Below are 25,607 nucleotides of genomic sequence, written 5' to 3'. Positions count from 1 at the left end.
TGTATTTTGAGTGGAAATGTTAGGGGGTCGTCTTATACGCCCAGTCGTCTTATACGCCGGCAAATACGGTATTTGTTAAAAATTTTTAAATAAAATACCAGTTAAATAACTACAAAGAGGGCTGGAGTAACTGTGGCAGGAAGTCTATAGAGCCATTCTCTGATACATCAGTTATCCACCTCCTATGTACATGGTGGGTTGCCAGCCTCCCGGCCCTGGGAGGCCAGGAGACCTCCTCTGGCCAATGGGATAGGAGCGGATGTGGCAGCAGCACTCTGAGCACAGGCTTACAGAGCCAGTGTCGGGACCAGCCTGCCTCCTCTTCCTCTACCACTATCCCGCCAGGCAGCTGCTGCCGGTCCGGGTGGCTGAGTGAGGTCCCCTCCTAACGGAGCCCTCCAAGCAACTCATGATGGAAATGTAGTTGGAGCAGACATAAACCTTTGTGGTTTTAAGCCCCAGAGATTCCAAGGTTATTATTATGGCATAGCTTAGCCTGTCCTAACCCATAATTCAGTTGTTGATTCCATACGTGTGACATCAGCTATTCCATCCTGGATATCTCCCTGAATGTTAGGGCTTATCGCATCTGCTATATAACCCAGGCTTGGTTTTACAGTGGTTTCATTACCAACCATAAAAACTGGAACAGTGGAACTGTATAAACAAACCGAACAGTATTTTTACTGTAAAACATGAATGTAATATAAATATTTGTCTTTGCCTTCTCTCAGCATCTGTAATGAGAGCAGAAAATTCATGCCATATGTTTATAGTATGAAGGGGGAAGAAAATAGATCTCAACGATTCATCTATGTGGATGCCAGCTAAGCTGTTCAATATTTTTAATTCACCCATTTTCTTTCATGTATGAATTCTCCACAAATCATAAAACCCTTACCATTGTCAGTTACCACATTCACGACTCTTTCGACAGAAGGGTCCTTGCTGAGGAAATGAACATGGTGCTGTGAAGTCAGTTTCTGGGACGAGATGAGAAACCATGCAGTGAATGGTTACATTAGACCATGGCGGGCCCCAGCCCCGCTCTACACATTTGAATACGAAACCACTTCTCTGCAGACTTCAAAAGACCTATCCTACCTCTAGCTGGAAGCGCATCTGAACATTTGGGATCCTGACAGCTCCTACTCTTTTTTTACGCTCACAGGGAGAAGCACTGAGCATGCTAAGTGGCTCTGCCTTCTGCGGGGCCCTGCGAGCTGGTGGGAGGAAGTGTTATTGCTACTGCCGAGGTCCGTGCCAAGCACAGACTCCAGCTTCACATGCAGGGAGCAACGGGGGATGTTTTCATTTCGGAGCTGTGATGGGGCCTCGATGTGAAGTTGCTGAAGCCTGTCCAGAGTGTTTGTGCAGCCTGTTAGGATGCGAGCCGAGAGCACAGAGAAAGATTCCATTTTCTCCAAATTGGCTCACAGACCAGAGGTTTCTGGAAACTGTTACTATCCTACAAAATCCGGTGCTACCGCAAGGAGCCTTCGGTTGAGCATGAAAGCCATCACCCAGCTGAGGCTCTGCCTGGCACCGAGGCGGCCGCCCCTGTGGGCAGAGGAGTTGTTAGTGAGAAAGTTGTTAGTGAGGAGGCCTTGATGGGTGCGAACCCAAGACACGCAGGCACAGAAAGGTAACACCAGAAGGGTCCAGCGCAGTGAGCGGCGCTTGGCAGGTGTTACTGAGCGCGGGCCACGAGCCTTCACTGTTCTAATCCCGACAAGCATCCTCTGAGGTAGGGATACACTATCCGCATTTTCCTGGTGAGATAGAGAGAGGCACAAGGCAGAGCACTGGGCTGGGTCCACACCCCACGGGGAGATGACAGAGCCACACCCCGCTGGGAGATGACAGAGCCCCACCCCGCTGGGAGATGACAGAGCCCCACCCCGCTGGGAGATGACAGAGCCCCACCCCGCTGGGAGATGACAGAGCCCCACCCCGCTGGGAGATGACAGAGCCCCACCCCGCTGGGAGATGACAGAGCCCCACCCCGCTGGGAGATGACAGAGCCCCACCCCGCTGGGAGATGACAGAGCCCCACCCCGCTGGGAGATGACAGAGCCCCACCCCGCTGGGAGATGACAGAGCCCCACCCCGCTGGGAGATGACAGAGCCCCACCCCGCTGGGAGATGACAGAGCCCCACCCCGCTGGGAGATGACAGAGCCACACCCCGCTGGGAGATGACAGAGCCCCACCCCGCTGGGAGATGACAGAGCCACACCCCGCTGGGAGATGACAGAGCCCCACCCCGCTGGGAGATGACAGCGCCACACACCGCTGGGAGATGACAAAGCCACACCCCGCTGGGAAATAACAGAGCCAGGGCTCCAACCTGTCAGGCCGATCCCAAAATCTGTGCTCACAACCACGAAACAGAAGGTTGACATCAAAGAAACACCTTCATACCTCTAACCAGCTGGTCCACACCATCCACAGTGATGAGAAGCACAGGCATTGCATCTGCTCCTGCCCGAGTATCACTGAGCTCAGGCCAGAAACCAGGCCTCGCTCTCCTCCTCCCTGCCCATACACAATACACACACACCTCCTACAGTGTTTATTATTATTATTATTATTATTAATTTACCTATCTGTTGCCATACCCTGAGACCTTGAGGGCAAGGGCAATGCCATGTATCCACATATGCTCAGAGTTTAGGGGGATACCTGGCATACACTAGATACCAATAAACGCTTGTTGATTAATAAGGAGACCATAGGCAAACAATCAATGTGCAATGTGATCAGCGCTGTGATGGATACATAGTTAAAAACCAAAATGTGGCCCGAGCTGATTTGGCTCAGTGGATAGAACGTCGACCTGCAGACTGAAGGGTCCCATGTTCGATTCCAGTCTAGGGCACATGCCTGGGTTGTGGGCTGGATCCCCAGTGCAGGGCATGCAGGAGGCAGCTGGTCGATGATTCTCTCTTATCATTGATGTTTCTTTCTCTCTCTCTCCCTCTCTCTTCCTCTCTGAAATCAATAAAAATATATATTTTTAAAAAACACCAAAAATGTGGACTATAAGCTCCTTGGAGGCAGGAACCTTTGCCTTTTTAGTCACTGCCTTGTCCCCAGAAGCTGACCCAAAGAAAAGGGTTGCAGACTATATGCTGACAGAAGGGAGGGAAGATGGGCAGGAGCGAGGGAAGAGCAGTCCAGGATGGCTTTGTGGGAAAGACACCCATGGACCAACGCTCACAGGGTTTGGAAGCATTGGTTAGGTTGAGGTCCTTGCAGGAAGAGGAAATGTTCTGGGCAAAGACACAGAGAGACTGGAGGGTTTGGGAACAGCAATGAGATTGACATGCAGTTGGAACAAGGAAGAGGTGGTCAGCAATGAGCCTGGACAGGCAGGCAGGGGCTCGACGACACGGGGACCCCAAACAATTATCGTTATCACTGCTAGCATTTGTATGGCACCCATTAAGTACCCAGATGCCATTCTAAGCACTTTATGGGTAGGACTTCGGTTAATCCTCACAACAACTTTATGATTCAGGTGCTATTATCCTCATTGTATAAACAAAGAAACTGAGGCAACAAGAAGAGATGGTGAGGCAGAGCTGCCTCAAACAGATTGTCAAACTGCAGCGGGAAGGCCGGGGAGGGTTGGGGGGCAGGATGTAGGGGGGTAAGAGATCAACCGAAGGACTTGTATGCATGCATATAAGCATAACCAATGGACATAAGACACTGGGGGGTAGGGGAGGCTAGGGGACTGTCTAGGGCGGGGGGAAAAAATGGACACATATGTAATACCCTTTGTAATAAAAAATAAAATAAATAAATAAAAAAAAGAAGAGATGGTCACTGGGAGCATACGTGGCAGAAACAGGATTCAGACTCAGGCAGACAGAATCCCAAGCCTGTTGCTTATACCCACTGAACGTATTTCACCGCTCGATCCTTTTAGATTAATGGAGTGAGCAAGTGTTAGCATCCCTTCCAAAATGCCTGGAGCTGAACAGGGACTCACTGATGCTAAATGCATCCTTTCCAGCAGCCATCATGGTGACCAGATGGGCTACTTACTCTTCCTAAATAAAGTCTTCATATACCCCCAGTTTGTCCACTTATAAATTTAAACTATATACTATATGGTTTTTAAAAAAATCTATATTTAATTATAAAGCACCAGTGAAATTTCACTAGGGGAATGATAATGTAACATAAATGAATGCTTCCAATAGAAAAAGCAGTAATTTAAAATAAATTACAGTGTTAGTCAGAAAAAGGATTTACTCTCTTCATAGGAAAAAAAATTGCTCCCTGGTATTAGGTAGCCACACTCAATTAGAAAACGGCACCAAGAGCAGAGAACCAAATAACCACCCGAAATTGCTCCTCTCCCCGAGTAGGTTTCACTGTTGATCCCAGCACGGAGTGCGTGCAGCCCGCTCTGGCCTGAGTTTCATTAAGGCTTAAAGTCAATTAAGCCACGAATTGGAACAATCATTCCTCCTTTGCAAAGTATTGATATTTTCTTTCCTGGCCGCTTTAGGGCTTTTCCAGCTCTCACAAGGAGATTTATGTTAGACAATTTCTTTCTGATTAAAACAAATCATAGCTCAACAATTCTAATTTCCTCCTTTCTGAGCAAGAAATGATCAGAGAATGCTGAAAACAGTGATCAAACCCATGGTGCAGAGGCCGGCACAATAAAGCTCCATAAAAACATTCCTGAGAAAAGTCTCTCTCTCTCTCTCTCTCTCTCTCTCTCTCTCCCTCCCTCCCACCCTCCCTCCCACCCTCACTCCAGTATCTCTCCCTCTCTGTCTGTTTCTTTGTGCCTTGATCTCTCTCCCTCCTCTGGGTCTCCATCTCTCATTGAGTGCATGAGTCTCTCTCTCTCTCTCTCTCTCTCTCTCTCTCTCTCTCTCTCTCTCTCTCATATATTTCCCTTTCTATACATATTTCCCTTAATAACCTTCAGGACAATTACTTATTAACCAGAAGGGAAGAGGAACCTTAGAAGCAAAGCCAACCCAAGCTGGTTTCTACCCTAAGTAATGGGAATTAAAAGGTTTCTACATTTACCTCCAAAGCCTAGCCATCATCTCAGACCTTTTAATTTTTAAAGCAGTTACTGATTTATGATCACCTTATCTCTCTTGATCACACACTGGCAGGTTAGATCAGCAGTCTCCTAGGTCCATCCATTGGCCCATGCACGTATCTCCTCTGCGCTTGGGTTCTGCCTTTTCAACTGATCTCTACAAAAATTATCCATTTACTGTCCTTCAAAATCGAGTTGATTTATGAGTCCACTCCCCACTTCTCCAGAATGGCCTGGGAAGCTGGTTAACTGAGATAACCCAAATTGTGATTATAATGTTTTTATGGATTTGAGAGAGAGAGGAAGGGAAAGGGACAGAGAGATTGAATCATGGATGAGAGAGAAACATCATCAGTTGGCTGCCTCCTGCACACCCTCTACTGGGGGATTGAGCCCACAACCTAGGCATGTGCCCTAACAGGAAATCAAACCAGTGACCTCTTGGTTCATGAGACAACATTCAACCACCCAGCCACACCAGCTGGGCAAGGATTAGTAATTGTTAAGAAGAGAATGCAATTTGCTTGACACAATGTATACCACAAAATAGCAACTCCTTCTTTAACAAGCTAGAAGGTAGTTAAAGAATTTAAGGCACTTTAGGCAACATGGAAATCAACTTACATAGTTCAGTACTTTAGAAAATAATCTGGTTATTTGTCCCATCTGCTGGTATGGTTTCCAAAAACAAACAAACCATACTGCCCCTTCCCACAGTGACGGGATACTGCTGCCCGGGTTATAATCCCCAAAGCTCAACTGTCAACCTCACTGTATCCTGAGTCATTATTTACTAAATGCCTCGTATCGACCAGGAACTATGCTACACACTGGGGAAATGCCAAGAGGAATACAACAGGCCCGACTTCTGTCCTCCCACCGCACTTAATCTCGGCTGCTTATATGCTGTGTGAGCTTGGACAAGATCCTAAACTTCTCTGTGCCAAATATCATCATCTAAAAAATAAGAGTCATAATTTTAGCTACCTAGTAGGGTTCTCATAGAGATTAACAGAATTATAGCAAGGAATCATACCATTTAAAGTGTTTTTGCACAATGACTGGCACACATTATAATCATTGTTACTATCATAAAAATAAGAAGGAGAATTAAACAAGTCATCCATCCCTGTCTTATAGGCAATTCTGTTCTTTTAAAAAATAAATACACACTTTTTTTTTCACAGTAAGCAATTGAGCAGCATGATAATTTGTCTCAAAATAAGGCATAAATATCTAAGTAACATCTGATAGGTCAGTTACCCTCTCTGAGCCTCAGTTTTCCTATCTGTCAAATGGGGGAGTGAAACTAGATAATCTCAAAAAGTCCTTCCCAATCCTACAATTCTACTGTTTCTTAAGCACAGTATACCTGAATGTAATCTGTTAATTCATAATTTTCCCCACGAAGACAAACGACCTCACCAATTAATATCTAAACTTATCATTATATTATTCTTGCATAAATTGGCTCACATCTTTACTGTAGCCCCTAAAAGTAATGGCTAAAAGAGTTCTGCAAAGCCTCATAGGTCATATATGACTGAAAAGAACTTTATTTTCAACATATACTTTAAAGTGGTATAGAATTACATCTGCTTTTCTTTGAGGCCTCCCAAAGCCATCTGTGCTAGTAGGTCTGCAAGAACGCCGTCAGCAGTGGCTCAAGCCTGCACTCTGACTGCGACCACTAACATCACTGCCAGGCTCCCCAGAATTCCCACTGCAAATGCAGGGTTACCCAGAGCTGAAAGTAAGCACTGAACCAGCTCTGTTATCCACACTTACACATCAGACAAGCCGTGAACTGTCCCAAACAGAAGGCAATTCTGAAACGACCCCTATGTACTAGTACTTGTTTCTAAGCAGCATTCTGGGGAGCTCCCCATCGTGAAAGGGTCTGGCTAGGTCTAACACTGATGTGGGTTCCGATTCCGCAAGTCCCCATCATCACGAAGGGGGGTCCAGAAGGTTCCAGATGGTGGGTAAATGATATGAGAGGAAGGGCCTGGTTGGCCACAAAGATCTGGAGTCACAGTTATGCATTGCAATGAGAAATAGAGACAGTCTTGGGCTGGAGGCTGGCGGCGCTCTCCTGGGAATGAAAACAGCAGCCTCTGAAAAGAAAAAGTGCTAACAGCAGGCACCCCAGAACGGAAGGGACCAGGGCCAGCCTGAGACTCCAATCTGCGCCCCCAGGAGCCAGGCCTGACCCCTTCTGGACAGAGTCCAGCAAGGCCACCCGTCAGGTGTAGCTTCACTAGATTACTAGGATAGCTGCTCCTATGTATCTTGCTCAGACTTCCTATTCTTCCTCCTCCTCATTCCTGACATAGAGATCAATCGATGGGACACTACTGAGACCATTACTAGATGGGTCCTATCTTTCCCTGCCTTAAAAATAGCACCCTCCCCGCCCCCCCCCCTTTTCATTTTTACCTTCATATTGCTTACAATTTGGTGTAGATCTTAAGCATCCTGTAATTCATCAACTAATTCTCTCCTGGCTACACATTCCAAGTAATTAAAGTTCAGTAATAACTTATTCTTTCTGCTCCAGCACCTGCATTTCATTTGTTTATTTTCCCAGAGTCGTAAATCTGAAGGGCTGTCAAAGTGCCATAATATTAGTGCAATAATCAAAGTTAATTAGTCCCTCTCAATAAACAACAACAAAGCCATTACAGAGATGCACTGAAGTCTCTCCCAGCTACCCCGCGTACAGATTGCACTGTAGTTGGAACAATTAGAATCTGAGAATGACTGGGTCAATGAAGGCACGTTCTTCAGTCGTTTAAAAGGAGGCTGTGCTCCTCATTCGCCCTGACTCATTGCCTCTGGGGAAGGCAACGCAGATCTGGGCTCTGACTCCGCGGCAGGCGGACACCAAAGCAGATGGAGTTCTCCCCACTGCCACGTCTTACCATACACACCCCAGCTCCAGTGTCAAAGGGGGGCAGAGGGTGCAGAGAAATGAGGGGGCCGGCCTCACTGCCACCTTTTAGTAACCTGATGTCTTCAACAATGTTGGAGTCATCACTTAGGGCCTTTGAGAGATGTGAGTGTTAGTCGGGTTCTGATGAGAAGGTGGCCCAGTGGAACGTGGAGGGCAGAACCGGGCAGGAGGGGATAAGATGCTCGGAGGAAGACTCTGCCCTCACTGGAAGCCAGATGATCTCTGTCCAGGGATGCTGTATAAGAGGTCAGACAAGGGGACCCAGATGGCTGATGCAACCCTACGACCTTAAGATGCCTTGCATTTACAGGTGATCACTGGGTGCGTCCGTGTGTCTTGTCCTTTTCACTCACTGTCCCGTTTCTCTGAGACCCTTCTCCCCTTGAGGCCATGACCCATGGCTACATACTAAGTTCCCCAAAGTGTAGTGGCTTCAACGGTAAGCATTTCAGATCTCATCAAGTTCCTATGGGTGAGGAATTCTCAGTGTTTCTGACTTGAGGTGTCTCATGAGGTTGCCGTCAAGCTGTCAGCAGCAGGCACATGCAGGCTTGACTCGGCTGGAGGACTCCAGGAGGGCTCACCCACCAGGCTTCTGGCTGGAGGCCTCAGTCCCTGGTCACGTGGGCCTCTCCATGTGAGAGATGCTTGAGCATCTGCACAGCATGGCAGCTGGTTTCTGCCAAGTGAGTGATCCAAGAGAGCGAGAAAGGAGGAAAAGGTGTGCCTATTATGACCATTCCTGTTATAACCATTTCTGCCACATTCTACGCATTGAGAGTGTCCTGAAGACCAACCCACATTCAAGGGGAAGAAGATCCAGCTCCACGTCTTAAATGGAGGGCACCAAAGAACCTACGGACAGACTTTAAACCATAGCCACTTCTAAGGCTTCCTTTTCTCATTGTCTTCAAAACCTAGCCACAACTGCATCCCCCAGTTGGCTAGGAGGCAGGGACTCGTGCCAGGTGAGTCCCCTGGGGACACAGAGTTGGTTTTGCCAGCTGCACATCTCTCTGCACTAACCCCAGCCTCTGCAGCAGACCAGCCATCTCCACACCAGGGCATGGGCACAGGAGAGGCGGACAGTCATCTCTCCGCCCCGTGGCAATGGGAGGAGCCCCCTGCTCCTGACCTCAGCTCATCTCAGTATTAACTGACACACTGATGGGAAGATGAAAAGCCGCTTGTCTACTTCCAAGTACTCTGATCATTTGGAGGAAGAGGAGGAGGAGGAGACAAGGAGGAGGAGAGGAAGAGAAAGAAGAGGAGGAAGAAGGTGAGGGGAGGGAGGAAGAGGAAGAGCAGGAGGAAACACTTCCCAGGAAAATTTCTGAGTCCACCTATCTGGGGATCTGTGCTGAACAGCTCGGCCGCTCCATGAGCTGCCGTCCTCAGAGCCTTGCTATGTGCCAGCACAGTATCTAGTGCAGAGAAAATATGGCTGCACAGGAGCACATGTGTGTTTTTCACTTCATCCTTTTGATGACCCTGAGAGCTGCTATTAGCACCGTTCTGCAGATAAATAAATCAAGGTTCAAAGCGACGACCGAATTTGCCCAGGGAAACCCAGGGACACATATGGAAACTAGGATTCAATCCCACTTCTGTTTGACTCCAAAGCTTCCGCTACCTCGACTCCACTCAGCTGCCTCCCTATAAGTGGAAAAGTTGTCCAGTTTAGACATTTGCTTAAAATAAACCTTAACCAATTGCAGTATGTGCTGCCCTGTTCTGAGACCGCCTCGTCTACAGCTGCATCTCTATTTGTCCTTATGTACGAGGTTTTATTGGCACAGGGAGTGTTTCTCCTCTCTGTTAATCTAACACCTGCTACGTGTGAGATTCTCTGTAAATGCCCCATAATAAATATGAAAAACAGTCTCTAGCACATTTTTCCCTCTTAAATAACAGAGCCTAAATGCCTAGTGGCCAGGAGCAGGTCTTTCAGCATTGGCTGAACACCATCTGAAGATGAAATCCGTCTCTTCAAACTATGTTAAAATTGCTTAATAAGAACTCGGGGGACCACCTAGCAATGAAAGGATGCGTCTGCTTTGGGTTTCACATGATTGGGAGTGATGGTTTGGAGCCGGCCACCTAGGCTTGACTTTCACTCTCAGCTCTGCGGTTAATCACAACCCTCGTTATACAAAGGTTACAGTGAATATAAAGTTTGAAAGATACCGTTCAAGACTGAGAACGGTGGCCTCAGAAAAAAAAAAAAATGAACACACAGAGACAGTGATCAAAGAACAATGAATAACACTCAAGACTAGGTCAAGGCAGATTTTTCACAATGAGAAATAAAATGGAAATCTTAGAGGTTAAGTACTAAGCACAAGTTTTAGGCATTCTGGAGACAGAGAAAACTCAGAATATTTTAGCAACCAATTATGTCTATGAGGGGGATGAATAATTTATCTGATAAAGAATCTTTCCTGGGCCTGTGACAAGAAAGGTCAATAGCCAACTTAAGTAGAACAGTACATACACTCCACGCCACTTGAAGTGGAAGTCTGGGGAGGAAGGAGCTCCCTTTGGTGAGTTCCATCAACTCCATCAGGTTACAAAGAGCCACCCATGAAGCTCTCTTTCCTAGGGAATCACAGGTCGCCTCCGATCACGAACAGAGAAATAGTCATACATAAACATGCAAATCTCTCTGAATATAATCCTGGGCTAAATCCTTGAAAAGGAGGGGCCGGTCTTCTGACACAACACACATGATTGAGTAACAAGACAGCTTTGGGGTTGAGAAAATATGACTTCCAATCCTGGACCTGCCACGTAGCTCCCAGCTGTGTGAGGTCAGGCGAGTCTTTTCCCCTCTTCTAGCCTCCAGTGTTTTATCTGCAAAATGGGTCTAACACATAAATATTTTATTGGGAAATGCTCAGCACAGTACCTAGTACAGAGACATCTATCAATACCTAACCCCACCACAGATGACCATAATAATAGGACATTTTTGTGAACGAAAATGTCCCAAGGGAGAACTCTAGAGGTTTATCTTTACCTTTGTCTGCATGTGTATGCGCTTATTGATTAAAGCAAGTGGTTAACATAGTTCTTGCTGGTTCACAGGCTTGTTGATATCACACTTTATTTATTGAAAATCCAATACTATACATAAAAACAATTTTTAAAGCAAAGAAATGAGGGGCAAATCTAACGGCGGATTTAGGATGAACTTTTCCCAATAATCTATAACTATTAATAATATTAATAGTTTTTATATTTTTGTTTAGCTAAAGATCATTCAAAACAGTGGGGATGAGCCCTATAACTTGTAATGTGTTGAATGGTGATCATCTTTTCCAAGACAAGTCACCAGCTTAGACAGGCATGAGGTTTATAAATTACCCACAATACGTGCTGCCCATCTCCCCCCAACACACACATCACATAAAAGAAGGCATCACCCCTAGGGTCTTCAATCTGTAAAGGCAAATTATGGGATTCTAGCTCTTATTTTCAAAGGAGATTGGGGGAAATTCCTGCCAACATCAAAGCTATCCCAGATCACAAAGTCACTGAAGGGATTTGAGGGAGCCTAAAATTAGCTGGATTTCTCCATTTGTTCTTAAAAGAGCAAGTAATTTATTACTCAACATCCTACCCCATCACTGCTTAAGATCATGTCATGAAAATGCAGGGTGTTCATATCTATTGAAAGCACAGCACAGTGTCTCAGCCACATGCCTAACACACCGGCTGGTATCTACTAGTAGAGTTCCATAGCTGAAAATAATACTAAAATCATTATTCTCCATGTTAATCAACAAAACTGCAATATGACATAATACTGTCAGCTTTCCACATGCCTTCACTCCAACTGGATAAATAAACCTGCTATCAACTGTATTGACAACGAGAATAATTACAGCACTTCAGTCTCTCCAGCATCCAACGATGTGGCCACAATCAACAGAGCATGTGGTCTCTCTAACGCATGGATATTCCATTATCTCTGACTAATAAATCTTTTCTTTTTACCCCTCATCTCCTTGCCTTCTCAATAGCCATTTTGATATAAACCGTTGCTTGCTGTTCCTGATGACTGACCCCTTAATCATCTTTCTTAAATATATGCAAAGTGTATTTCTTTGTAAATACAAAAGAAAAAGCAATCACATAAATAATTAAGATGGCTTTTCAAATGACAGTTGAGTGCTAATATGAGCTCCACTGGAAAATACTAATCAACAAACTAAATACACATCTATTAAAATGTAGGAGTCCAGACAGATGAAGACAGAAAAGTAATTCACGGCAGCTCCACTGGCATCACGCTGATGATAAACATCCTCCCTACAGCTCCTCTTCAGCTACTTGGAGAGTTAAGAAAAGTAAGCCTCACTCTGTACTCTCATGTATGAATAAGAAATTATTACTATTATTATTACTATTATTATTAACAGCAGCAGCTAACATTTAATTAAATGCTTAACCTATTCCCAGCAATGTGTTAAGCACACGTACAGTCAATGCATTCAATACGTACAGTCAACTATATCTCCTGTATTTGTAATTTACAGATAAAGAAATAAAGGTTTAGAGACATTAAGAAACTTGCTCGAGCTCATAGGTTGTATCTGCTTCTAATCTTTGCCATTTTAATGCAGCGCATTGTAGAGCAGTTGTTATCAACTGGAGAGGAATTGCCCGCCACAAGCAGCATGTGCACAGGAGGCCTCTTGGAGCCCACCCAGCCTGCCCCCTGCACAGCCCCTGGATCTCTCAGGGAGACGCCTGAGAGGAGACTCAAGGGCAGCCCAGAGGAGACTCAGCTCAGCTGCTTGTGTTTTCTCCTGGGCGTCTCTGGCCGAGGGAATTTATCCTCACTAGTCTCTGGGATGACCTGAAGTCTAGGCCAAACAAAAGACAGGTCGGGAAAAGACTGTGCTCCAAGTCTGTCTCGGAGACCAAACCACACCAAACTCAACACACTTGGGGCACGCCTCCCTTTTGACAGGGGAATGGGTGTAAGACGCATTCTGGGGAATTAGGAGTGGGTCTCCTAGTAACTCCAAGGAAGGGCCACCAGCACCTCTTGCCATCAGCCCATTTCCACCAAGCCCATTGGTTACCTCAATCCCCAGTAGATGCTAGCTTCAGAACAGTCACTGGGCCCACATTTCACAGGTGGGCAGCCACACAGGTGAGCTCTCTTCCACTTCCTGTTTGGCTCTTTACATGATAAGCAGATCTAATAAAGGCCTGGCAAAAGGAAGGCAGACTGGGAACCAAAAGTGATCCCTTCCCCTCATTTGATCCCCCCTCCACCCCAGTCTGTTCCGCCTGCATACAACTAGCAGTTGCATGGGATAGATACATCAGGCCTCTCTGCTCCTGCTCTATTCAACCTCATTCCTCCCCAGGACCAGAAGTTTTAGACCCCACGCCTTAGGAATCTAAAATTTAGAGACTGTAATAAGGTGAGAGGGAAGAGGAACTGGGAGCCCCACTGAGGCCTTTCAAGAGCCCTACACTGGGATGGGGGATCTTGCTGTGACTGTTAACGTGCATTTCGATACAATTCCCTTAGAGATCCTCCGATCTCAGCATGGAGAGGGAGATGTGCCAGACATCCATTAAAAACAACAGCCAAACCCCACTCCGATAAATACTGAGTCAGGGACAGTAAAACCACACCTGTCAGTGTCCCAGACTTAGAGAAGGCACATGAAATCCCAAAATTCAGACATGCTGCTACGTAAAAGAGAATCCACTCCATCCTGAAAATAGGAAGATAAACTATAAATTTCCTACCTGGCCAGCCTTACAGACTCCTTGGAATAATGAGAAAAATAGTAGGTGCTTGCCTTAGAGTCAGGGACACTTGCCTGCAACACACTTAGGGTGTGAATCGGGTAGGGCACACGCCTAGGATGGTGGACTGCTTACAGAGGCAGGAACCCCATTTCCAGAGGCACTTCATTCAAATACGACTGGGGGCTGATAGATCCATCCTCCCTCCTTCTTTAATTATGCTAATGGATTGGCCCTTTAGGAGGGTGGTTTACTTCTGCAGTGTCCATGTTATCCAATTTTAATTATTTTCAATTCTTCTCTTATTTCCAACTTCGGAGCATCCAAAACATCTCAGCAGGAGGGCCTTTTCCCATGAAATCATTATTAGTAGCAGTAATTATATCTCGGCTCTTAATATAATTCCATATGGAACGTGTTTCCATTTTACTTACATTTTACTAAATAGCTGGATTGCCCCAAAAGTGGTTTGAGAACTCTATACAGGACATTTTCAATGAAAATGTTTTGTCTGGGACAAGAAGGTATGTCAGAGTAGCTTCATCTGGGAAATAAGATTAATCCTGAAATTAATCACTCAAATAGCACCTAGTGATTTTGAAAGCAACGCCTGAAAGGTAATAACATGTATGATGCCGGATGTGGTAGAAAAGCCAGGTCGTGGGGTGGAGTAGATGGACTTTGGGTTTGGAGGACAGGTGGACGCACCAGGAGCTGTGCTCACCAGCTGCGTGACTCTGGGCAGGTCTCCTCACCCTCCTGAGCCCCCCATTGGCTCCTCTGTAAAGTGGAGAAAACCAGGAATTTGCATGCTCCTGAATAAGGATACGAAGTGTGGTTCTTGGGGGTCCCAAGGAGGGTGTGAGTAACATCTCCCCGGCACAGAGGGATGGGAGCGCTCTGGAACAGAGCGATTCTGGGAATGGATAGTGAAGGCAGGCAGAGAAGGGCCAGGCACAGAAGAGCAAGCTGGGGAAGGAAGCACGAACTCCATCTCCTGAGCCAAGCTGATTGCCCGGGGGCCTCGGCACGTACGAGCCAAGGCTGAGCCGAACGGCCTAAAGACTCCTGAGTGAGCTTTTGGATCGTTCTGAGAACCTCCTGGGAGGTACCAATATGTGGCGGTGCCGTCCGAGTTCCGATACGGATAGGATTCATTCCAATACAGTGTGAACGAGCGTAAGCTGGCTAGCAGCTGGGAAAGCCAGAGTAGATCAACTTGCCCTTGAGAAACACAAGAAGGTGGTATTTAATGATGTCACAGATGAAGTTCCTTGGCAGAAATGAGGTAAGGAAGGGCCTGAAGGCAACCGGACCAGCACATATCGCGGGTGGGGAAGTGGGGTGAGGGCCTGAAACCCCAGCTCAACAGATTGCCAGGGAGGTTCTCGCACGCTCCGCGCTGTGTTCATAGTGCAATATATGAAACGGTCATGACAGCTTTCAGTGCCAAATTTGAGCTTCCATTCCACAAACCAGGGGGGATAGGGAACACGTACAATGGGGTTCACAGAGAATACCCGAACAGATGAGAGATGGTAAAAGGTTTCAGTTTCTTCAGTCTACAACCTATAAAATTTGATGGAAGCATTTCTGCCATATGAGTATTAGTTTTGTTTTTGTTGCCATTTCCTTTGCTCACAACCCTGGCAGTGAATATTTCGGGGTAATTCTCTCTCTGGGAGTACTATTTGCTGGTTGACCTCAAGTTACTATATGGTAGAATGAAACTATACAATAATAAAGTCTGTCCTCTGAAACTGATTCACAGGTACCCACCCAATTAAGGCTTAAAAAAAAAAAACAACTAACTAAATGGTGGGTCTTTGAGATCATCCCATTCAACCTTCCAAATTGGAGATGAGGAAACTGAGGCACCAAACAGATTGAGAGATTTGCCAAAGACCCACAGTTGATTAGGGCAAATCCAGGAATTTCTTCCTCTGAGCATCAAACAGTAGTTATAATGGGATTGATACAGATGACTGTGAAAAAGGAAGACAATGCTTAAAATGCATAAATAATTGTGTTTAGCATTATCTTCTAAGACTGGTTTCAATATTAACATTATTGTATAACATGGTTATTGCAGCATCACTAGGGCCACTGGACTTATTTCTCTAAGTTAAATACAACATCAATGGGCAAAGTTTCACAAGTTGGACACTGTCGTGTGAGGTACTCTTCTAGAGTGACAGTGTGGATAGAAACCGGCACAACCACACTAGATGACGCACTGGGAAACAGCCACCGACCTTTCAAAAACTTAATATGCCTCAGAATCAATGGGTCCGCTGCGAAGGCTCTGCCCTCTGACTGTACTCACAAAGTATGCATCAAGAATGCTCACTGCACCATAGGTGAGACCCAATTTTGAATGAAAATGCAAGAGAGACTGACCTTACAGACAGCATCACCTGGGATAGCAAAGCAAGGAAAACAACCCAAATATCCTTCAAAAAGGGAGACTGGTTAAAGAAATTACAGCATAAGAAGATGATGGACTATTACATAGCAGTTAAATACAATGAGGTAGATAAGAAAATGAGGAAAATAAGAAAAGATCTGTAGTATTAAGTAAAAAATAATCAAAGTATATTGTGTGTATGTGTGTGTGTGTGTGTGTGCAAGTACATACAACCTTTATCTGAAAGAATACACAAGAAATGGTTCATAATATTTACTTTCCAAGAGAAGGACTGGGAGGGGCTTTCACTTTTTACTTAATACCACCCCATCTTGTATGAAGATATAAACCACATGCATATATTACCATTTATTCACTGTATACAATTCTACAAATTACAGGGCCCTGTTTTGTATATTTAATTTAATCCCAAATAATGAAGCAGGTGAGATTAGGAGTTCATTTGAAATACACAGAATTTTTCAGGCAGAAACTAATCTTCCTTTTCTTGACTTTCATAAATTTTCAGTCCAGAACCTCAGACATTCTCTTAAACAAACCATGGTCTACTTCTTCAGATGGCAGGAAATCTTCCACTGTGTCCAGAGAATGAAAATAGTCTTGGCAAGTATGATCCAACCCCTTCACACTCTGCTCCCAGCTACATGACTGTCATCGCCTCCGCCACCTCCTCCTCCTATTCCCTCTGCCCAGTGTGACCTTTCTCCCACCTTCCCCCTAGTCTTTCTTTCTTTTTTGAAAGAAAAATTCTTTTTCAAAAAATATCTTTTTATTGATTTCAGAGAGGAAGGGAGAAGGAGAGAGAGAGAAATAGGAACATCAGTGATAAGAGAGAATCACTGATCAGCTGCCTCCTGCACACCTCCCACTGGGGATCGAGCCTGCAACCCGGGTATATGACCTTGACCGGAATCGAATCTGTGATCTTTCAGTCTGCAAGCCGATGCTCTATCCAACAAGCTAAACTGGCTAGGGACCCCCTAGTCATTCTTGAGATCTCAGCTCAATTACTTCTTTCTCGGAGGCTCTGAATGCCCCCCCACCCCCACCTCCCTGGCGCTATTCTCCATTTTGGAGTACCACATAATTCACAGTACCACTTGACATTATTTCAAGTTTACACTGAGGCTTATATTTCTCAAGTTAAATCTGTCTTTCACTGTGAGCTGAAAGTTCTACAAAGATAGTGGTAACATCTGTTTTTCCTTAACAGTAGGCCCCAGTACCTAAGACCATGGTGCACTTCAGGAATCTATATGTATAAAAGCCTAAGCAACCCTTACGACCAGACAACCAGGTGACCAGCTGGTAGGTATGACACACACTGACCACCAGGGGGCAGACGCTTGGGGCAGACACTCAACGCAGGAGCTTCACCCTGGTGGTCAGTGCTCTCCCACAGCCAACCTCCCACAACCGGCTAAGCTCCCACAGTCCCTCCCCGCAACCCACTGGCCCCAATCGACCACAATCAGGACTGGGCGAGACGGCACAAATCAGCCCTGATTGCTGGCCAAGCAGAGGGAACTCACCTGTGCATTAATTCATGCACTAGGTCTCTAGTCTATAATAATAAAAGCATAATATGCTAATTAGACCAGACGTCCTTCTGAACGACCTTCCAGACAAAGCCGAGGCTGCGAGGGAAGCCCGGGTCCTGGGTGCCTGCCAGCGGCCAGAGGGAAGCCCAGGTCTCGGGTGCCAGAGGGCAGTCCGTGCCAGCAGCCCAGGGAAGGAAGGCCTACTCTTGCACAAATTATGTGCATCGGGCCTCTAGTATGTAAATAAGTGATAATTGAATAAATGAACTTGGTCTATACTTCACACCAAAGCCCAGTTGCCGGAAGCTAATTCCAGCATGTCATAAATGCAAGAAGTTTCATCAAAAGGTTGATGGAACCTTGAGGATTGCCTGCTGGAAATGGTTAAGGTCATTTCCCCACACCTGAAGATTTGCATAGATGATTGCCTGCTGCCAGACAGCTGAGGGCATTTCAATCTACATGTTATTGCCTCCTACTGGCCAAATACCTGAACAGCCGTAGGCAGTTCCCCTAATCTGACAATGGATTCTGTATACTAAACCTTGCCGTTGATATGTATATCTACCTTGCTTTAGGACAATTTGTGTTAATAAAAAGCAAGGGGTCCAGAGAGATGAGAGAACTTGGTTCCTTTACCTAAGTTTTCTCTGGCTCCCCAAAATGCCTTCCAAAATTATGTTTCGTCTCTAGACTCTTTAATAATTTATAGCAGTCCCTTCTCCAGATTCCTGAACCCTTCGAGATGCTAGACAAGACCCCCGGCACCCAGTGATCATGTTAAAAAAATGACCCAGACTATGTCACTCTCGGCTCAAAGCCCCGAATATCTCCCTCACCACTGTCTCTGAGGCCCTGTGTGAGGCCCTCTGAGCACCCCTGCAATCTCCCCCCTTCCCCTTGGCCCCAGCCACACTAGCCTCCCTGTGGACCCTTGAATCCTCCAGGCACATTTCTGCTCCTGTGTTTTTCCACGTGCTGTTCCCATTGTTTAAAAAGCATTTCCCCTGCCCAGCTGGCATGGCTCACTGGTTGAGCATCAATCTATGAACTAGGAGGTCACAGTTCTATTCCTGGTCAGGGCATATGCCTGGGTTGTGGGCTTGATCCTTGGTAGGGAGCATGCTGGAGACAGATGATCAATGTATTTCTCTCATCGTTGATGTTTCTTTCTCTCTCTCTCTCTCTCTCTCTCTCTCTCTCCCTCCCTTCCTCTCTGAAATCAATAAAAATATATTCTTTTAAAAAACAGTATTTCCCTGGCATTGGCAGAGCTTACTTTTTTACTTACTGCTTTACTATATTCAGGTCTCGGATCAAATGTCACACCTTTAGAGGGGTCTCTTCTGACCACCCAAACTGAAAGAGTCCACGCTGCCCCTCCTTACTCCTCACGCCTCTTTATTATGTTTCACTGTATTAAAAACCACCTGACATCGGGTCAGTTTCTCCTATCTAGAAGGTAAGCCCATGAGTGTAGGGATTTTGTTTTGTTTGAGGCTATATCCTGAGCCCCAAGAGCACTGCAAGCCCTCAGTGACTATTTCCTCTTAGATGTATCAACACCAGCATCTACACAAAGATAAAAAAGCAAAACCCAAAGACAGGGTTAAAGTCTGCTCCTTCCTCACCCTAAAATCCATAAGCATAACAAGCTCTTAGTTGTATTCAGGGGCGTGAACCACACTTTATTTGTCTTAATACATGAGCTAAATGAGTAAACATTCGCCAACCTCTGACTATAGAGCAGACGACACTGACAATGAACTGTAAACAAGTGTGGATGATGGCGAGCCTGCCTGTCCTTTCCATTCACCAAGTAAACAAAGTGAACGTGGCTTTCCATCTAAAGAAAACATTATTCCAAGAGCAATAAACCTTACGCACTGCACTACAACCGCCATGTGTTCCTCCTGGCGTGTGTATTTGACAATGAAAAGACACAGTCAAGTGCTTGCTTACCCATTCTCCTAAAATGCGTGACACGGCTTCATTGGCTCTGCTCATATTCCTACAGGCCAGGATCACGTGAGCACCATGGAGGGCAAAAGACTTGGCGGTTTCAAACCCTATGGTTTAAAGGAAAGTCAACATTAGAAAACACTGAATCATGACGAATGGCCTTTATTGAGCACCATACACATCACCCTATTGGTTTTCAACCAGGTTGTGTAGCACCACTGTTCCAAACTGGACGGGAGCGGGAATGAGAAAAAATCTTGCTGACTGGTGGGCTGCATCCATCAGGCTAATGAAACGCTGACAGCCAAATGGAGGTTACATGATGTGGCCCAAAACGAATTCACTTGCAATCCAGGACTTCATACACCCCGATCTTACTGAAAATGATGGATTCTGTGTCCCTATGAAATTTCCAGGTGAGAGCAATTGTCAGAAATATTTCTCAGCACATTTTCATCAGACTATGTAAAAAACTATGTAGGGGAATAGGGGCACATGGTGGACACAATGCTTAGTCATTCGTTAGCAACCATATTTCCAGTGGATTGAGAGATTATGGATACAATGCTGGGCCAGGCAGGGCTTTATTTATCTAATTTACCAGGTTAACAGCAAACGCCTTACAATTTTTGCCTTTTTCATCTCTGTATCCCAAGGGAATGACACTCAGTAGGATTCAAAAAATGTCTGCCAAAGGAATGAATGGCTCTTACAGATTATTAATAAGCTACAATTCTGGACTACTATAAAACAATCCAAATTGTTTCAAATAGTTCCGATGATCCTCTAACTTCCTTTCTAACAAATACATATTAAAATCCTGCAAAGATTCCACTGCAGATTTAAATGACACTACCTAGAAATCTGCGGGGGGATCATGCACTTTTCCTATCAAAATTTCTTTTCCTGCCCTGGCCAGGTGGCTTGGCTGATTGGAGTGTCATCTCGTATCCAAATGATTATGGGTTTGATTCCTGGTCAGGGCACATATGTAGGTTGTGGGTTTGATCCCCAGTGGGGACACATATGGGAGGCAACTGACCGATGTTTCTTTCTCACATCAATGTCTCTCTCTCTCTCTCACTCTCTCTCCCTCTAAAACTCTAAAATCAATAAAAAAAACACATATCTTCAGGTGAAGATTAAAAAATGTATATACGTTTTCCCAAACAAACCTGTCAAGTCATGTTACTTCACTTGACAAAATAACCTCTGGCAAAGGACTTTTTATTACCAGCAAGAACATGTCTGACATGACGGCAGCAATGGGCTGCTGGTGCAAGCTTGCACCTGTCGGGCTCCCTAGATAATTCTGACTATGGCTATGGTGAAGCCATCTGTCCCTGTGTCATGGGAAATTGCACTGTGGGTCTTCCATCTTCCTTAAATGAGCAATGCCTCACACACCGCTAGTCCACTCTTAACGCTTCGACAGGCAGCTCCGTCTCCTGATGCTTTACAACTGCCTTTGGAGCAGAAACAAAGCATGGATATTTCAAAAGATGATGGTTTAACAGGAAGGACCATAACATTTTTATAGTAAACCTGTCATGGGAAATTGCACTGTGGGTCTTCCATCTTCCTTAAATGAGCAATGCCTCACACACCGCTAGTCCACTCTTAACGCTTCGACAGGCAGCTCCGTCTCCTGATGCTTTACAACTGCCTTTGGAGCAGAAACAAAGCATGGATATTTCAAAAGACGATGGCTTAACAGGGAGGACCATAACATTTTTATAGGAAACCATATCTCTAGAGTGTGGAGTTAAAAAAAAAAGTTGAATAATGCTACCTACTGCGAAAGTCCTGGAGAAGTCCAGGAGAACAGCATCCCCCACTCCCGTTTAATTAGCTAAATGTAGAAAGCTAAGCCAATTCTGCAGGATGCCAAAGTTTGCACAAAATATTGGAGGCAGTGGTTTACTGAATTTAATAACCGGATTTGTCTTACAAAAAATTAACTTTATGACAATGCTTAGATTGAACCAGCTTAACTGCACAGAGGTGGCAAGAGTGCTTTCAGAAGAATATTTAAGTTGATAATATCAAGAAAATAAGGGAACACATTTTAAAACAACGGGCGGTGTCAGTTTTCCAGTACTTGTTCCAGCCAATCCAAGTGGGAAAACTCAGTGCCCGTGGAGGTTTGATATCTCCGCCTTGGGTTTTAAGCTTTGCCTACAGACATGAAAGTACCATAAGAGGTAAAACATACCAAAAATATTAAATACCTGCTTATCTTACACTAGTTTTTATTCTCTAGAATGGTAATCACGGGATTAAAAAAACAGGCCATTTTTTTTGGTCCACGCTTTGTTTCCTTTACTCCTTCCCTTCTTCCCTCCCCTTCCCTCCTTCCTTCCTTCCTAATATGAATTAGTTACCAGCATTAAAAAAAATCGGGGAGATTCCATATCCAAAAGTAGATATCCAACTTCTCTGAAAAAGCTTGCCACACTGGGCCCCTAAACCCCCTTTCATGGGGTCAGTACCATCCTAAAGGCCTCAGTCACCACCCACACTACTGATATACCTGTCAGGCCATGGTGGGTGAACCTTTGATGCTCAGATGCGCCTTACCTGGGGCAGATTCCTGCTAGAGACAATGGCTCAGACCAAAGAGCTTCAATCAGGAAGTTCACATCCAAACGGGAATCTCAGAATCTCAAAGACTGTTTCACACAGATCTGCTTGAGATGTTACTTAGGTCACCTCGAACCCTAGGCTCTCAAGCATGAGAAGATGGGGACTAGCTGGGCCAGGGAGACATAGCGCAGAGAAACGCCGGGGTGAGGACTCGGGGCTCTGCGGGAATGTGGATACATGGTGCAAGTCCCTTACCCTCCTGCGCATCTCCCAAGTGTCTCTGCGCGGTAGCAGGACCTCTGCACCAGGAACCACATTGGGGCCAAAGGTTATAGACGTGAACCAGACAAGCAGTAAACACGGGGAGCATGGCAAAACAAGGTCAAAGGTTGGAGATGGGCCCATGAGAACGAGGAACAGGAAACGCAATGGGAGATGAAGCCCTGGGCCCCAAAACAAAGCTGTGGGGCTCTTTTGCATGTGGCAGGGAGTAGCACTACCAGTTGTTGTTATGTCATCCACTGAAGATGCCTCTGGTTCTCACATGGAAGCGGGACTCATGAAGACACTAAAGCTTGTGACCAGCCAGGAGGGGTGAGCAGCCTCTGATACTCAACAGCTAAGGGGAAACCAGAAAACCATCTGGGAAGCACGAATCTACAAAGCCTGAGACCGCCTGCGTCTACCTTAGAGAGAGCACCCAAGGTCTCCAAGGATGGCAGCTGGGCCACAGGTGACATTGCCAATTGGTTTGCCCAGACAAGGACTATAAAGGGAGGAGTGGTGTGTGTGGCAGTGGAAGGGGAGGGAACAGCGGCCACACCCAGTGAGACAGACAGCTAGGCTGGATGGACAAGGATAGTCACCGATTCCTCAGGCACGAAGCACGTCGGGTTGGGATCCCAGGCCCAGCAATCACTGGAGTGGGAGCTAAGAACAAGGCCATTTCTCTCCCGACGCCAGGAAGGTTCCTTCTGGTTTGAGTTTTTTAATTTTCTCCACACTGTGGATTTACTTGAGCAGTGTCCCCATTTACTGTAAATTATTATTTTAATTATCATTTTTATTAAGATGCCCAAAGGAGCTGGGGCTTACAGCACCCGTGATTTCTAATGGGTTGTTATTATTAATTTATAATTGTGAAACACTGGAGATAAATGTTACTTGTAGCTGAACACAATTAAAAGGCCACAGAGATGGTGACTCCCTCTCCCTGACCTCCCCAAGAACAGAACACTAAAGCGTCGTTAGGAACCAACCAACAAGTTGCAGAATCTGCCAGCACAAGTCATCTCCCTCCCTGGAGACCTATCGTCACATCGATAAGCTTAATGCCTTTCATCCTGAGTTAGATTTGGGGACAATTCAAATTTAGGGATAATTTTTATGTAGCTTAAAGCAGCGGTCGCCAACCAATGGTCCGCAGGCCACTGGTGGTCTGTGAGATCCGAAAGGTTGGCGACCACTGGCTTAAAGGATAAGAGTTCCTCCTTCATTCTCCTGCAAGTACAAAGACCTACTTTCCAAACTGATCTAATTAATGGGAATGAAACTGCAGTGACATGACACTGACCATGATACTGAACTCTAACTCCCGGGCACTTCTGATGAAGATTTGGACACATGTCCACCACAACCATAAGGTCAATGCCACAGAACAGTAACCAGAGAATCCATTCCGCTGTTTCTGCAGTCACTTGAATTACCTGAGTGATCACATTTTCCTCGCACGCCATTTCAATGACATAGTTCTGAGTTCCAAAGAATTATAAATTGTGCCCGCTAAACACTAAACACAGCTGCCAACTCAAGAAATTACAAAACTACACAGGTCTCTCCAGAGGAAAATAAGTCATCACCAGCCCTGGCTTCAATGCATGTGTTATATACAGCTAGCAACAAGTACCACACAGAGGTCCCTAAATCCTCCTGATAACATAAATGGGTTTCGAATATAAATACATATCAAAGAAAGATACCAATTCACGTGATGAGGATACAGAAGCAGGGAATGGTCCGCTCACGGGGAATATCTTTCTGAAATATCACCATGCTGCACTTACATGCTTGGGGATGTAATGTTTTGTAAAGCTACATAATAAATTCCAAGTGACTGCCCGGGATCTCTCAAGAGGCAAGACTGACCCCAAGCAGCCTACTCGTGCCGCCACTGAGCTGGTTGAATAAGTTCTCATCTGACCTGCCAGTGACAGGGCAGATCCCAGTGTGTTAAGAATCACAGTGAGAAAAAGGCCCAAAGATTACAATTAACATGGGTCTAGGCAGCCCCGATGAAGACAGGCTCTGAAAGGGCAACTAAACTGAGCGATGTCCGTGTCAGGAAGGGTCTGAGGGAACCAGGCAACTGCATATGTTAACAGGAAGGGGGAGGAGCAGAATTCAAAATGGCTCAACGTCTTCGGGGGCAATTGGGATATAGCTATCAAATCATACATGGATGTGCCCTTGGCCCAGCTATTCCACATCCAGAAATTTATCCTACAAATACACTTGCCCACATGAGCAAAAATATGAGAGGAATAGTTAGTTGCAGGCTCAATCCCCGGCCCTAATCAGGGCATGTGTGGGAGGCAACCAATCAATGGGTTTCTCTCACATTGATGTTTTTCTCTCTGTGTCTCTCCCCCTGCCTTCCACTCTCTCTAGAAAAATCAGTGGGAAAATATCCTCGGATGAGGATTAAATATATATATGGAATGTTCAACCTGTATTGTTTGTAACAGCCAAAAGCCTGGAATCCACCTAAATGTCCATCAGTGAGGTTAAATAAATTACACAGCAGGCAGAGAGCAAAATACTCTTCTGCGGTTTAATAGAATGAGGTGACATGAGATGGAGACACAAGAAAACATCTGCATGTTGCATTAATCAAGAAGACAAGATATCAGAGTACAGAACTGCATGCAGGTATGATCCCACTGCTGAAACACAAAGGTAGGAAAGGCATGTGCTAAATATGCGTTAACATTGATTACTAGTACTTGGGCAGAAGAGCCATTGGTCAGGAGCAAGGCAGACTTATTTTGCATTTGAGAACATCTAGGCTATTTCAATTTTTTAACATGTGCATGTATGCCTATTATAGAAGGAAGCTAAAAATAAAAAAAAAACCTGAATGATATCTAGTTGATCATTCACAGGCCTTTATAAATATTAATACAGAGAAGTGAAGGCAAGTGGGAATGGAAAGAAATCTACCAAATTTCTATTCCAAACAACACATTTTCTGAGCAGGCTGATGTTTAGAGAAGACTTTTGC

At 45.4% G+C, this 25,607-nt stretch overlaps 1 protein-coding gene across 1 annotated transcript in view; it reads right to left on the bottom strand.

The window, feature by feature from the left end:
• The window catches only part of WWOX (WW domain containing oxidoreductase), a 933,211-nt gene that overhangs the window by 866,357 nt on the left and 41,247 nt on the right, over nucleotides 1-25,607 (bottom strand). Inside the window, exon 5 of the mRNA XM_006754448.2 lies at nucleotides 19,742-19,848. Coding sequence (XP_006754511.1) covers nucleotides 19,742-19,848 — 107 coding nt within the window. The remainder of the gene's footprint in view (nucleotides 1-19,741; nucleotides 19,849-25,607) is intronic.

Source organism: Myotis davidii, unplaced genomic scaffold, assembly GCF_000327345.1.
Source record: "Myotis davidii unplaced genomic scaffold, ASM32734v1 scaffold391, whole genome shotgun sequence".
In the NCBI taxonomy this organism is placed as follows: Eukaryota; Metazoa; Chordata; class Mammalia; order Chiroptera; family Vespertilionidae; genus Myotis; species Myotis davidii.
Note: the sequence above shows the minus strand (reverse complement) of the source record. Positions and strands in the feature narration are given on the sequence as shown.